The sequence below is a fragment of the Phalacrocorax aristotelis genome, chromosome 23, assembly GCF_949628215.1.
Source record: "Phalacrocorax aristotelis chromosome 23, bGulAri2.1, whole genome shotgun sequence".
Lineage (NCBI taxonomy): Eukaryota > Metazoa > Chordata > Aves > Suliformes > Phalacrocoracidae > Phalacrocorax > Phalacrocorax aristotelis.
The window spans coordinates 1,987,244-2,002,243 of NC_134298.1; the positions used below are offsets into that span (position 1 = coordinate 1,987,244).

General features: G+C 50.3%; 1 protein-coding gene across 4 annotated transcripts; it reads right to left on the reverse strand.

The window, feature by feature from the left end:
* Positions 1–2,963: 2,963 nt before the first annotated feature.
* Positions 2,964–14,773, reverse strand: CCDC43 (coiled-coil domain containing 43). 4 transcript variants are annotated; one of them, XM_075117065.1, is made up of 7 exons: positions 14,568–14,749; positions 11,469–11,609; positions 8,807–8,894; positions 6,501–6,636; positions 5,764–5,822; positions 4,319–4,489; positions 2,964–3,974 (listed from the first exon to the last, which is right to left on the reverse strand). In XM_075117065.1, the coding sequence occupies exons 1-7, from the start codon at positions 14,745–14,747 to the stop codon at positions 3,892–3,894; spliced, it is 858 nt and encodes a 285-aa protein (XP_074973166.1). In that variant the 5' UTR covers positions 14,748–14,749; the 3' UTR covers positions 2,964–3,891. The 4 variants fall into 4 exon arrangements, with proteins under 4 accessions (XP_074973166.1, XP_074973169.1, XP_074973167.1 ...); XM_075117068.1 differs by lacking the exon at positions 11,469–11,609 and having other exon boundaries at positions 14,568–14,773; XM_075117066.1 differs by lacking the exon at positions 2,964–3,974 and having other exon boundaries at positions 4,218–4,489.
* Between the last annotated feature and the right edge of the window lie 227 nt (positions 14,774–15,000).

Sequence of the window (15,000 nt, forward strand, 5' to 3'; positions counted from 1 at the left end):
ATACCTTCGCTTTAAAATTTGAAGAGGTATCGCAAAGTTCTGAAATTTAGGTTTTCTTAAAGTTACTCTTTCACTAGTTTGGTTTGAAATTTCGTTCTCATATTTTAGGCTTATTAGTTTATGTCTGCATTTTCGACAGCTATTAACACTTGGTGTTTCTCTGCATCTATCTTAATCTGTGCGGAACATAAGTAACTTATTCGCTGATACGAAATGTTGGTATTATATGGCTCAGGAGATACAGAGTTTTAACACATCGAGCATCGCGTTTATAATGTGGGGATTAAATTTATTCAGCTGTCCTTGCCTAGATACCCTGATATTTTAAATGTCTGTGTTCTTCCTACTTCTGGAAATCCTGATATGCAAAAGGTGTGATCGCACCACATAAATTGTCGTTAGATGATGTGAGAAAGAAACTGAATGAGAATGCAGGAGAAAGCAGAGTAACTGTTTTGATCAGTGGAATGACCAAAAGCGCTGCCAGAGCGAGTCTGTCGGGGCAGGAGAACAAAGCACATCTTCGTACCGCAAGTCACTGCATTGAGATCTGTTACGTTTAACCTAGGACGTGTTGATGTTAAAAGCAATACTGTGCTGACTTCAGTCTGTCTGGTAAGAAATAAACTAGCTTTTGTTGAAGTGTTTGTTCTGTGTTCATAGCCCTCAGCTCCTAGAACTGGTAACAGGGATCGTAATTTTCAGTTAGTTACTGAAGTCTGTGAAGAGGCGGTTGCAGGAGGAGTCAGAGATCACTCAGGCAGATCTAACCGACTAGTTTATTGAGCTCTAATCAATAACTGTAGGTATGTGAGATATTTAATAGCAGATGGCCCGGCAGCCAGTACTCTCCTACACCTAAAGTCAGTATGGGGTACAAAGATTATCACACAAGCTTTCTATACATATCTCAAAAGTTACGTGCATGCATCCCTTCGATTCCAGGTGAGGGATCTCAGCCTGGAAGGGTAACGTTGAGAGGCATCCCTGCTCTAAGGGAGATCCCCACCACACAGCCCGCTGCTGTGGAGGGAGAGGCCAAGGGACTCTGGTAGCTGCAGATCTTAATCAAGTGGTTGATTTGGAGTTGGTTTTTCTGCTGTATTCGTGCAGTTTTGGTTAGCTCATCTGGCCAGTCTGCAGCCAAACCAGGCTTTCTTGGGCTTGGGCCAAGTCCTCACCGACAGCCTCATGCAGTAGGATCGGGGTTGGTTCGGCCCCTCCTTGCTGAGCATCTGCCTGAACCAAAGTTCAGTCAGGTCAAACAGGAGGAGTGCCTCTATCCTCGGAGGTATAAAGCAATGGCAGTACTGAAGTTGCTCCTTTGTAGAGAGAAATGACTGTAACTTCAGACAAACCAAGGCAAAAATTACATCAGTGCAGCAAAACCAAAGCAGTGGATTTTTTCCCTGCAAGTATCTCGTTGCAAGCTCTGTGCTGTCGGAGAAAGCTTACACAGTCGTTTCAGTACCTGTACTAGAAATCTTAGGCATCTGGCTGGAGTATTTATCCCTACTCTATAAATTTCTTGGTGCTGATGCCAGTAATGCACTCCTAAGTATCTTAAATATTAGTCTAGCGTCGGCATTTTGCTCTCCAGGGGCAACGTCTGGTCTGGGCACTGAATCAATAGCAAAACTCACTGAGGCTGGTTACCGCAGCTCTGCGGTCGAAGGCAGAGCTTCGCCTCCTGGCCTGGGAAGCGCTAACGGGGCTGAAATGGGCTCAGGCCAGGGGGCAGCTCGGCCCCTTCAGGTGCAGCTGATTCACATGTCTGGGTGTTTGCACAAGGCTACAGCACACCACAGGGCTTCCAACACGAGCAGCTGGTGGAGCTGCCTCGGTGAGGTGCTGCTGGATGGTTGTGGCTCTCCTGCTCTGCCCCGGGATGGCTCCTGAAAACTGTGGGCTGGACCTTCCCTTTGCTCCCGCTTCCCTGCCCTAACACGGCCTTCATTAGCTGTGGGAGCGAAGTCTTGCCTGTGGCCAGACACAACAAGCTCCCAGGGTGCACCTGTGACTGCGCCCTTCTTAAATCCACACACCCTTCTGTTGAACATATACCCCTTGGTGCATACTCACGGTGTGGCCTTTTGTTCTTTGGCTCTTCAGCTCTGCAATGGGCAGAGGTTTCAGTTCCTGTCACAAGTAAGTGAATGCAGGTGTTTGGACCTTTACAACCAAAGGTCTCAGGACATGAGCTGTAGCAGGCTCCAGTGTGCCGGCATCCGTGCAGATGGGAAGCTCCAGCTCTCAGCTTGCTTCCCACTTGGAAGCAGAGGTTTGGGGAAGCTCAGTACCAGGTCACAGAGCTCTTGGTGCCCAGCGTAGGAACATGGGAAAAAACCAAGGCCCAAGGTTCCCAGCACCTGCTGCCGCTGCCAGAGCAGCTGAGGTACAAGTGGAAGTGCTAAATCGCCCTGGAGAACAGGTGGCTTCCTAAAACCCATGCGTGGCCAGGGCTGCTTCAGGCACAGGTGCTGAGCCAGGGCTTGGTGCCCTCACCCAGCCTTGAGCCCAGGGGCTGTGCACAGGGCTCTGGGTCGCAGGAGAAAGTGAGAGCCGGCCCCACAGCGCTGGGCTTTGAGCAGCCCCTGTGCAGGGGTGTTGCTGTGACACCCTCATCCTCCGGAGCTGCCCCCCGCCTCCCCATCCCGCCGCAGTCCCACACACCGGCAGTGGTGTGAGCCACCCTCCAACGCCACGCGGCAGCCAGGATCCACGCCAGCCCTGGGGATGAGCTCATGTACCCCTCTGCACTGCCCCAGGGGAGAGGTGAAGGGAGGCATTGCAGCCCCTGGAAACAAGGTGTGAATAAACGACAGCAAGTCAGCCCTCAGAAACACTGCTGCTGGGTAAGGGGAAACCAAGAACGCACGACAGGTCAGAGGGGAGCCCTCACACCGCGCCACCGGGCACCACGCTCGCTGACCATGATGTTCACTCAGACAGAGAGGAACCCGCTCCTTGGCCAACCAGTTTTATTATTCAAGTCCAAAGATAAAGCAGTTAGATACTCACACTTGCAGCAGCTAGTTAAACAGGAGGCATGACTCTTTAATCAGTGGTGCTGAAAGCAGGCGATGGGTACAGGTACCGTCAGCAGCTCCGGAGCCGCCGGCTGCCAGGAGCGCACCTCGCCAGCAAACACGGCAGCCAGAGCACAAAGCAGCGCAGGGGCAAGGCACGCTGGTTCCTCCCACGCCCCCGAAAGCACTGTGGGTCCTCCTTCACACTCAGTTTACAGAAATTAGTGTTCTCCTCTCCAGAGGCAGGTGACACCGTCACGAAAACAGCTGGGAACAGCAGGTGACGAGCCCTTTGGGGGCGAGGGAAGTGTTCATCCCCCACAGGCAGCTCCCAGTTGCAGCTGTGCCCACTGAGAGCAACCAGCTTGTAAACCCAGCGCATCCAACTCGCTTACAGCCGCTCAGCGCTGAGCCCGTTAAAGCATTCGCCCTGGCAACCACCTCAGAAATAACAGTCGACGTTCACCCACACGAATTGTTGGGGAGCACCATTTTCCAGTTAACCGGCATAAAGTCTTTAAACAGCATAAGGACTCGACCGATTTGCTACCGCTCTGGCTGGCGCTCAAATCAGCGCGGCATTTCCCTTACCAAGAGCCTGTCGGTGATGCAGTCTCGCAGCTGCAACTCAGGCATTTCATAACGTTTCTCCTGCTGCAGAGCAGCACTTACCCTCGCTGAGGTCAGCTCCAAACCCTGCTCTCTTGGCTCAGCCAGAACGAAGACGTAGCGTTGTTCCTGGCAGCATAAATACATGTATTCGCAAATACATTTTCCAAGGCTAGTGTAAATGAATTCACATTCGCCCTGCAGCAGCATGTCCTTAATTACACGTCAGAAAAGGCTCGGCTCTGTTCTCAAATCATAACGTGCCGTTGCTGCAAACCAAGGCCGGCAGGACGCGGCCAGCTTGGAAGCCCTCTCCTACATCTTGTTTTGCTTTGCCTGAAGTGGTTAGAAGTAAAAAAAAAAAAAAAAAAATTGATCAATTTAAAACACAGACATAATCACTTCACCATTCTTTGGTACAGACATTGGCCACAATAACTGACTGGGACATTTGACACCACGAGCACATGGCACACTTCAAGTTTAAGAGGTGCTTGAAATCTCTTTTTTCCTATGTGAAAAAAAAAATAAAACAAAAAACCAAACCAAACGCTTTCAAAGAACCACTCGCCAGCCACGTGCCCAGAATTTCTGCTGCTTTTTAAACACACACCGTATCTGTAATTAATTTTATCCCTTGAGAGTCCAACCAGAAAACGCCAGCTATCGCTTCCGCTCGCCTTTTTGTGTCCTTTTCTTCTCCTTCTCCTTCCGCTCCTGCTTGGCTAGCTTATCCTTCTCTCGCTGGAGTTTATCTTGCTCTTTTTTCTTCTGGAACTCATCTCGCAGCAGCTCCCGTTCCAGCTTCCTGGCATTCAAGACATCCTCCACGTTTGTGTTTCGGAACAACGCTGGTGGCATGTTAAGGGCAGACAACGCTCTGGCTGAAGCCACACAGCTTCCGCTCTGCAGCCGTATTTTGGAGCTCTGAACTAGACATGGGCTTTACCTCCCCCTTCACCTTCTGACTCCCACTTCAGCTTCCTCACCAAGCAGGTAACGAATTTGGGAATGAGAAATAAGGAATGGAGGAAGAAAAAGGAATATCTCTTTGTTTTTCCAAATAGAGAAGTTACGCAGAGTAAAAGCACGCTCCCTAGAAAGGATTTTTCTGAGAAAAATCAAGTTGCCTACAGGTTCTTAAGACTGGTATGCAAAAAAACTTGTAAAACTTCTACAAACCTAAGGAAAACAATACCTGAGGTACAGCTTCCTCAGGTGGATTCGCTACCACTGTGTATGGCGTGTACGTTTTCACATCTACGTACGCGTAGGTACGTGTAGGTAACTGCAGATGCTGTGAGCGCAGCTGACACCCCGGGACGGTGGGTGCTCCCCAACCGTCCCAGCTAATGGGGCAGCTCTGCCCGTGCTGCTGCCGCGGGGTAAGGCTGCCGACCTGGGGACGGATGAGGCAGCGCGCGCCAAGGATCCCCGCGCTCTCATGCCCTCTCTCCTGCAGCGACTAGTGGCAAACGCTTTGGGAAGAGCATCAGAACGAGCGAGTGGGTGTCTCCTCCCGTCTCCTCCTCCTAACCATCAGTAATGTAGGGGCAAAAATAACTTAGGTTTCACTTTTTAATTATGGGATAAAAACCAGCTTCTTTCTTAAACCTGCCAGCTGGTGAGCTCAAGGAATGTCCCAAATCATTGTGCTGAGAAAAACGTGGGATAATTTGGTCCTTGTTCACCACTGAAAGTTCAGCTGCACCACAGCTCATGAGTTTCACGGTAGCTTTGTCCCTGTTGCATTTTCAATAATTCCTGACAGGATTTAGCTCTCCACACACCAGTTAACACTAAGCTGATGTTCTGGGAGAATTATCCTTATCAACAACACGTTCTGTGAAGCTTTAGAGAGGGCAAAGAGGGAAGAAAGGAACAAAGGACAGAAAAAGAGAGTGACAGGATGAGCCTGAGCTGTGCACACGGGGCCAGGAGCAGACAGACCTCTGACGTTCGTTATGAGCAAGGACAGGCTACGCGAAAAGAAAAATGAATGACCAAACTTAAAAGGGCCCAAAAGAAACAGGGAGTACCAACATGGATAAGGAAGGATGGGAAACTCACCCTGGAAGCTGCCTTCCTTCCAAAAAGCCTGGGTCACTGAGAATTTAAAGGATACATTTTTCTGATCCAATATTTACTGCTGTCGCAATTGATCCATCTTGTTCATCCTCGCCAGTGAGAGAATTAAGGAAATACAGATCTCAGTAATGAACATGTGCCTCTATACAGTCACACTTAACTCCAAACATGTCAAATAACAAGTTTATCAAGCCACGAGGAAGAAGCTAAACACTCATGCAGACGAAGACCAGGCAAGCGCAAAACCCCACGTTCTGCTCCCTCCTGGTACCCAAGTGCCAGCTACAATTCCCTCCTATTCAACTTCGCTCTTTAAAGAGCTTGTTCTTCAGCACTACGAAGAGTTAACTTTAGACTCTCCAAGTCTACACATACTCTCTAAAAAGGATCTTTTCAGCAGATTTCTCATCAGAAAGCAAGAGATAAATTCAGTACATTAACTGCCACGCACAGAGTTACCGGGAGGTGACTGACTCCTCCTCTGCAGCGCACCGGGGCTGGGTGAACCTTACCCAGCCAAGGACGCGTTGGTGGGGAGCAGGGAAATGGCAGGGAAACACACTCAAAGGAGCACCAGCTCGTGGCATTCCACAAACTAGGAGCTTCCATGCTTTTTCCCATGGAAGTTATTTTACTGTGGAGAAGGAAGATTGAAAAGTTTCCCCAATCCTCCCCACCAGACACCGCAAAGCTGGAAAAGCGTTGGTCTTGGAGATTTTTAATAAACATTGTCCTGCAAAGCACCAAGTCCCGACCAAGTCAGGAAAAGGATATTCCTCCTCGTCCGTCACGTTGGCATACTGGGCCAGGAGGGCAGCTTTCCTTTGCTTCTCTTCCTGGGAGACCTCCTTCGGCTTTACCACAATCTTGGCCTGCTTCTCCATCATGCTGGCGATGGCTTGGATCTCATCTGGCAAGAAGAGTCAGAGCATCCGTCAGTCCCTGCAGACGTGGCAGCGAAGTCCCAGCTGACAGATGCCACACGCTGCTGATTCCTACATCTGCAGTCCCCAACAGGCACTGTCCCACAGTCACAGGCCCGTCTGCAGGGAGGCATCAGTCGCAGGGGACAAGCGCGCCGGGATAAAGGGAGATGTCTCACCCGAAAACATCCCCCACCCTCCTCCCACGCGCCTTCTCACAAGGCCACTAGTGGTGCTGTCAGCGCACCAAGCACAGCAAGCCGCTTCTGGGAATTCAATCCGAGGACTGAGAGAGCAGGAGCTGCTGAAGCCACCAAGGAAGTGGTTCAGGCCAGCACTGTGTCTGATGCGGTGACGTGACACCAGCTTCTCACGAGGAGGATCCCCCAGCTGCCCGCAGCCACATCAGATGCTATTTTTCCTGGAGCAAGGGAAGTTTCATAATGGAACTTTGAAGTCAGTAAGACTCTTGCTAATGAAAATCCATTTTACTCCAGATTGCGTTCTCTTCTGGTTAACTGCAGCTAAATATGTTTATTTAACTGCATACTTAAAACCACATGAAGTAGAAATTCTGAAAACCCAGGCAACCGATCAGTTTAATACTCTTCTACCTACCTAGGCGAGCGAACAGCTGAATTACCTTTTCACACTGAAGCTCTGCTGCCCGTTTCTTAAAATGACATTTGGGTTTTGACATCAAATTTTTTTTAGTTTGTTAGTGACTTATCCTGAGGATTCTGTTATTCTAGGTAGGTATTGACTGCATTGGGGATTTATCCTTTTATGGGACCCCAGTGAAATAATTAAATCCTTGCCCTTCTAACAGCCTAGATACATGCTGCTACCTTCTGTCTGTGACACATAAGAAAAATCCCTGCGGGTAACCAATAGTACAGGCAGGAGTCCAGCAGCAGCTCCAGCAATTCCAATCACTTGTCTCCAAAAGAGGGGTTTATTTTATTTCATGCACAGAACAGGGTAACTTCCTCGTCCCTAAAGAAAAGGTCAGGCCAAGGACAGACTTCAGTGCATTTTCGGGGAAAGCCACTGAACTGCTGCGTCATTCAGCCACCTCAGTCATGAAGAGGAGGCGAGTGATATTTGTGAAATGAGGTTTGGACAAGAAGAGTGCCATATAAATGCAAGCCTCATGATAGGGCTCAGTACTTCTAGAATGACATCAGCCAGTGACAATATTGTGTTCACAACCAGAACCAACAAAAAAATGCAAAGCAAACAAAAAGCAGGATTTAGCCAAAAGGGACGTTACATCGTCACGGGCTACGGTGCGGTCCGTGCCGTTGGAGGATTACTAATTGATCCATGCAGTACGCTTAAACCAGCAAAATCCTTCCAGCGTATGACTTCATTGTACTACAGAGCTCTGCTCAACGACCAGAACAAGCCTCCCCCGATGAATAAGAGCAAGACTTAGGTCTCTGTTACTGAGCTGAAGGCAAGGGACAAATTCAGAGAGGGTTCAAAGAAACGGTGGGACTGTATACATGACCGGGAAAGGAGCAGCATTAGTACAGCAGCAGCCTCGTGGAGCTTCCCCCGCGACAAGCTTTTATGGCAAAAAAAAAAGGACAGTTTTAAAAGAAGATTTTGAAAGAGGAAAATAAGGACGGGATGCTTTTGTGATGTGTACTGGGGCGGACGGCAGCAGAAGGGACAGCACAGCTCCCCACAGGTGCGGTTGTAGTTGTATAAAAACACCTGCTTTCCAAACTAGCCTACACTTGAGTAGCACAGGCATTTTATACCATAACAACTGCATCTACCATCAGAGTGCTAGCTGCCATCGCTGCGTTGTTAGCACTGAAGGGAGAGAAAGCCCTACGTGTTTTGCAAAAGGAAATTGAAAAAATCCTACAGAAATTAAAAAAAAACCCCTTTTCCTCTGCACGATTATGAGCCCAAAGAGCAGCAGAATCCTAGGGGCAGCCAAAAGTCAAACTACTCATCCTCATTTCATATTTCAAGACAAAACAGTAAATAAGCAGCAATGGCAATGAGAAGCAAGTCAGATCTGCAAACATATTAGCAGCGTTGGTTTTAACCCCTAATGAGACGAACACACAATTCTCATCTTGGTATGGCCCTGCAAAGCACTCACACCACGAGGAAATGTGCACCGAGCAGCGACACTACCTTCTTTTTTCTCTTTGGCGTCAACAGTCTGAGATTCAGACCACTTCTCGACTACTTCCCTGCAAACATCGTTTAAGAGATCTTCTTCCTAGTAAGGGAAAAGAGACTTCTCAGTCTTGGAACAAAGTTGGTCTGCCTTACACAAGCATCAATCAGATGTGAAAAGTACCAGCTGCAAAGAATCCCAACACCCAGCAATAAGCTGCAGCAATGAGCTTTTCACACAAAATCTAATCATTTAATGCACATACAGGGGTTTTGTTAACCTGGGACGGTACAAGTCATGCGATGCACTTGTTGACACAGCTCAGGACTAGAGAATGCCTCGACTCACGAGGCAAACACAAGGTGTCTCAGCTAACATCCAACAGCTCTGCACCACGCCAGGCGAGGCCCTATCACCGCGGTGGTTTTCTTTTTCACACAATACAGCTGTAACACCACACGCTGGTTTCCTAGCGGCTGGCTCTCTAGGTGCAACAGCCCCACAAACACCGAAGAAAGGCAACTGGGATATCTTCGCTCTAGAAATCTACTGCCCAGTATCGTCTCTCTTCCTGAGCGAGGCTGTGGAGAAGCTACTCAAAGGCCACTCCAAGCCAATCTCACAAAAGCAAATGAGTTAGACTGGATAAAACATGGGTCAGGGCCTGTGCGGAGCTGAAACCACTGTGGTGGCACTAACAGACCATCTCCTCCCACCAGCAGGGATACTCTTGTCCCCCTTGACCTGCCTGGAGCATCAAACACAATCTAGAGGTGGCAGTGGAATGCACTCACACTGCTGTTCATTACTGAGGAAGACTAAACTGCAGGGAGAAAGGAGACGCACCCAACCAGCAACAGGGCAGTATTCCCATCACTGATCCTTCCCCGTGGAGCTCCACCATGACCAGCTCTCTCCCCAGTGCCTGCATACAGCTTCTCGGAGGACTGATCAACACCGTAATTCAAGTCCCAGCAGCAGACAGGCAACACACTACCACATCTCAGCACACGCAGTCACAGCATTTCTGCAAGAATTGCCCATATGCAAGTTCAGGTTACAGAAGCTGAATCCAGGCAAGAAACATGATCCTGATTTCAAAAAAAGCGTTTTGAAGAGTTATAGCCAGGAGCACTTCACTGGGAAGATGTATGTGTACAACAGGCAGGAGGTTTCAATATATTTTTATTTATTCTGCTCCTTAACGCTGCATCAGGTTTGCCCACAGTTTAGGAAAACCCAGCAGCAGAAAGGCAGAGAGGCTTGTGGAGAGCCGATATCAAACAGACACCAGCTGGCCAGGGACACCTGAGGAAGAAGCCAGCTGGGACTGAGACACCCCCTTGCCCTGCACCTTGGCAGGTCGGGCAGGTGCACTGCAGCTGTTAATGCTCAGGCTGGATCTGGGCACTGCCTGCAAATCCTTGCTGCAATCCTGCTCTGCTGGGGTCGCAGCACAGCGCTCAAGCAGGGACAAATCAGGCACCAAAGCAATGGTGACCTCTTACTAAAGAGTTGTTCTGCTAGCCCTGGCCATCGTCTACCCCCCGCCTATGCCCAAAGCTAGCGGTGAGAGGCAGAAAACCTGATAAACTCTGCCTAGAAAATAATTCCTTATATAGGTGTGTAGGAACCAGACCTCTGCCATCTGCCCCTTTCTCCAACTTTCACAGCCGGGTGTGAAGCAACTGGCATTTCAAAGACAAGCACGCCAAACCCCCACACGCAGACTTCCCACCAAAATGACACCAGGTTCACCATCCTCATCTTAAGAACTTGGGCACTACCTAAAAAAAAGATCACCTTCAAGTTCCAGGACAGACCGTCACTGAAAGCATTACCTGTCCAGCAAAGCAACGCTCACCTATATGGGGGAGAGCAAAAGAAGTTGAGTCTCCACGACTGGGACAGACGAGGAGATAAAAACATACACAAAAATCTCTCCACTTTTTCTCCAACACAAATAAAAAGGAACTCAGAATAAAGTCCTCCCAGCCTGTCATGGTTTTAGCTGGGATAGTTAATTTTCTTCACTGCAGCTGGCGCAGTGCTGTGCTTGGGACTTAGTATGAAAACAATGTTGATAACACACCGATGTTTTGGTTGTTGCTGGGCAGTGCTTGTACTAGTCAAGGACTCCTCCAGCTTCCCCTGCTCTGCCGGGTGCACAAGAAGCTGTGAGGGGAGGGGGCACAGCTGAGAGAGCAGATTCCAACTGGCCAAAGGGATATTCCATATCACGTAACATCATGGCCAGTATGTTAACTGGGAGGGGCTGGCCGTGGGAGGGAGGCAGCCATTGCGGCTCAGGGACGGGCAGCATCGGTTGGCAGGTGGTGAGCGGTTGTATTGTTTGTGTTTCTGTTTTTTCCTCTTTTTCCCTTTTCCTTTTTATTATATTATCATTATTGTTATTACTATAATAATAATTATTATAATTATTATTTTATTTTAATTATAAAACTGTTCTTATCTCAACCCACAAGTTTGTGGTTTTTTTCTTTTGCTCTTCCGATCCTCTCCCCCATCCCAGAGGGGTGGGGGGAGTGAGTGAGCAGCTGCGTGGTGTTTAGTTGCCGACTGGGGCTGAACCACGACACGCTGAGCCTGCAACAGCCAAGCATAAAATTCTGCATCTAACAGGCAGACGGCAGGAGGACGGATGCACGGCGATACCACCACACAAAGCGGCCAAGCGCCGAGATCGTGAGCACTGGTCAGGGCTGTACGCACAACAGAGCAAGGTCCCCACCTTGGGGAGGAGATGCTACAGGGACAAACACACGGTATATTCACGGCTGTGGCTGAGGTGGTGATCTGCAAACAGAAACAGCAGAAGGATGAAAGGTTTGCGATTCCCACTGATACCAGACTCCATTTTAAAAAGTCAACATGCCTTTAACGAGAGAAGCTCCAGGGGAACAGGATGATGCTTAATCTGCTAAGATCAGGTATAAGAACGGGTGGTTTAGGTCTGGAAGAACCCACTAACCCCACTCCTGCCGGGAGATGATGCCAAGGTCCTCGCAGAACACATGCTGGACGAGCAGACCAGCAACAAGGATGATGGGCAGGGAAACACCATTTCAGGTGCCAGCAAGAGGGACCCTTCCAGCCCTCAGATACACACTAAGCCTTGAAAAAATAACACCATCAGCATGGTTCAAGGACACGCAAGGCAGTGCCAGAAACAGCATCCTCCTAAGTGATGGGCTCCCCTGAGTGCAGGGAATGCTGGCCCACTGGAATCAAGGCTGGCAAAACGATAAGCAACTTTATATTCAGCCAGGAGAGAAGGCTGGGAGAGGTATATTCCCAGGGTGCCTGGTTTCAGTGTGCAGGGAGAAGAAATTCAGGCAAGTAACGATAAAGGAATGGCAACAAGCAGGACAGAAAAAGAATGGCAGAAGACTAACAATGACAGCAGAGACCTGTGCAACCGTCTAATGAGGGTTTGAGCAATAAGAAACAAATCAGGTTGTGTATCGGTGGAGACAGACCCACGAGGGGAGAACACAAAAGTATGACATTCTAGCGATCCCAGAAATGATGAAAAAACACCCATGGAGCCGGGGAAAGGAAGAAACGAAAGACCAAGATGACAGCACGTGAACGGACACGAATGAAGCCACAGAAAAGAAACCCGATGTGACAGCCTGAGCAAAACTAAACTGTTACGGGCAGAATCAAAGAGAAGTTCTGCCAGGCAGTGCAGGCCATCTGCCGGAGCACCCTCCTGTCTCGCTGCGGCCTGGGTGGAGACCTGTGGCAGAGCACTGAGCTCTGCCTCCGGGAGGCTTGCTTCCCACATGTAAGAGCAAACACTGCTAACAGTGGTGGAGTGCAGAGAGCTGAGGGTGCCACAGCCAGATATCTTCATCTAATATTCCCAAACAAAGAAGAAATTATGTTGGTTTAGAGGTTAGTAAACACAGAGAAAAATTAACAATGGAAAATACAAGTGATCTGGAATCTGGTTTAAAGAGAACTGAACAGAATCAGATCTTGGCTCTAAGTATCTTGGTTTGAAATGGTAATGTCTGAATAAACCCAGGGAACTAAAGCGTGACATTGTCAGGGCTGAGGAACCACGGATGTGGGTGCAGGGGTCACCTGAATTTTATTTGTGTGAGGGTTATCAAAAACAAAAAATGACCTGGGATTTGTGAATAGAACAAAGAGAAAAGACTTGGCAAGAAAGGCCCCAAATTAACGACAGGAAAGATTGTTTCAAAAGTCAATATAGAAATAAGCATAGAGTCTACAAAAAGAAAAAAATGCACTTAAAAAAAGCAATTAAAACGTCTGAGAGTTCAAGAGGCAAAGAGGTTTTAAAAGAACTGCAAAAACATCAAACTGAATTCAAAACTGCAAATGAAGCAAAAGTCAGCTGCGACCAAGACACAAAAAAGAAAATGAAGAGAAGGCACAGGGCTGTGGTGCAACACATCTGGGACCAGGACAGCCCACAACTCGATGGGTGTGAAAACCCCGCAGCGGTTCTCAAACCAGGCAGCAGCACACGAGAAGGGTAATGCAGCACTGAGGAGAAAAGGGGAAACATCTGACTCACCGCGGGGCCAGGGACGGCCGCCGCACCACGCACCTCCGGAGCTTGGAGGGCACGTGCGCCGCAGAACGCGAGGCCCACTCCAGGCTGGCGAGGCACCAGAGCAGATGTGAGGATCAGACACGGGCTCTGCCTTTGATGATGACGTGAAGCAAGTCTGGTAATTACAGGCAAGGTAATTAACCTCAGCTATTTTAGAACAGCGTTTTCCAAAGCCATCTTGCTCTGCCCCTAACAGCGGCAGAACGTGCTGTTTGCTTCCCCTATTATTTTAGGCACAAAGCTCCACTGGCACAGATATGTTTCTTTTAGAAACTACCTTATCGCCAGTGCCCCGGGGTGGGGAAGGGATGGTGGAGGCAGTGAAAAGCTGCTCTGTCTTTTAGGAGAAGCAATTTTAAATGGCATGCAGTCAGTGAACGGAAGGAATTACATTACATAGTTACCCATGACAACAAAAAGCTAATTTTAATGACAGAGTTGCTTTGGGTTTTGTGCTCCTATACAGACATTTTGGGAGGAAATGAGCGATAGCCATCAAGCAGACTGTTATCCAACAGCAGTGCTCGCTACTTAATGTTTTACACTACAAAACATCCATTTATGCGGCATCCTGACATACAGGTACTGTAGAGAGCTTCCAGTCCCCGAAGGAGATGACTTTTGAAGATAAGTTCTTTTCTGCCCTCTCCTAACGCTCCCCCAGAAAGGCGGCGGGGGCAGAGGCAGGCGCCCCACGCCTGAGCGCTCCAGCCCCTGCCCAGCTGGCAGAGCAGTCCCAGCCAGGAGCCGGACCCCGGCTCCAGCTGATCCAAGGGCTGGCTCCTGGGAAACACCGCACTGTGAGGAACGAGACCTGCTGAAGGAACACCGACCATCCAACACAGCTGTCCTTTAGGGATTCTAAGGGATTTGTTACCAGAAGCGATCTCTCACACCGCGCTCGGCCCTACCGCAAAGTGCCGGCTCAGGCTAACCCCGCGCCAACCCAGCGCGGTCCCTTCCCTCCCCCGCGCGAACAGCCGCCCCCCGCAGCGCCCGCCGCGTCTCCCACCAGACCCAAAACCGGCACCGAAAAGCCCCAACAAATAAAAAATCGCAAACAAGCTCGCGGAGGGCCCAGACACGCCGCGGGGTGCGGGGCACCCCCGGGCAGGCGGTCACCCGGGGCTCCAGCCCCGCGCCGCGGGAGGCCCGGCCCTCACCAGGCAGGCCGCCAGGACGCCGCGCATCGCCTCCAGCCGCTCCTCGTCGCTCTCCTCCTCGCGGAGCAGCCCCTCGATGTAGGCGCCGTAAACAGCGCGGTCGAGGCCCAGCGCCTCCAGCCGCGCCGCCAGCCAGGCCGCGAACCCGCCCGCCGCCGCCGCCCCGCCGGGCGCCGCCATCTTGGAGCAGCGCCGCCGCCCGCGCATGCGCGCGTGGCCGCCCGCAGAGAGTGGGGGGGGGTGGCGGGACGGCGGCCGCGGAGGACAAAACTGTGGCGGCGCCCGCGGGAGCGCGGCGGGGCTAAAGAGATCAGCCCGCCCGTGCCCGCAGGCAGGGAGCGGCGATGCCCGGCAGGGCGGCTTGCCTGTGCCCTCGGCCGCGCCCAGTGCCCCGCTGCTTCTCCTCGGGAGCAGCGAACGCGCGGCGGCTGCT

Bases quoted from the DNA above. Each gene is read 5' to 3' on its own strand.
- CCDC43 (XM_075117065.1), bottom strand. From the start codon at position 14,747: ATGGCGGCGCCCGGCGGGGCGGCGGCGGCGGGCGGGTTCGCGGCCTGG. The intron at 8,895-11,468 runs GTATCGCCGTGC...TTCCCTTACTAG, and splicing joins CTTGGCCGCTTTGTGTGGTG to GAAGAAGATCTCTTAAACGA. The intron at 3,975-4,318 runs GCGAGCGGAAGC...TAACCACTTCAG, and splicing joins GAAGAAAAGGACACAAAAAG to GCAAAGCAAAACAAGATGTA.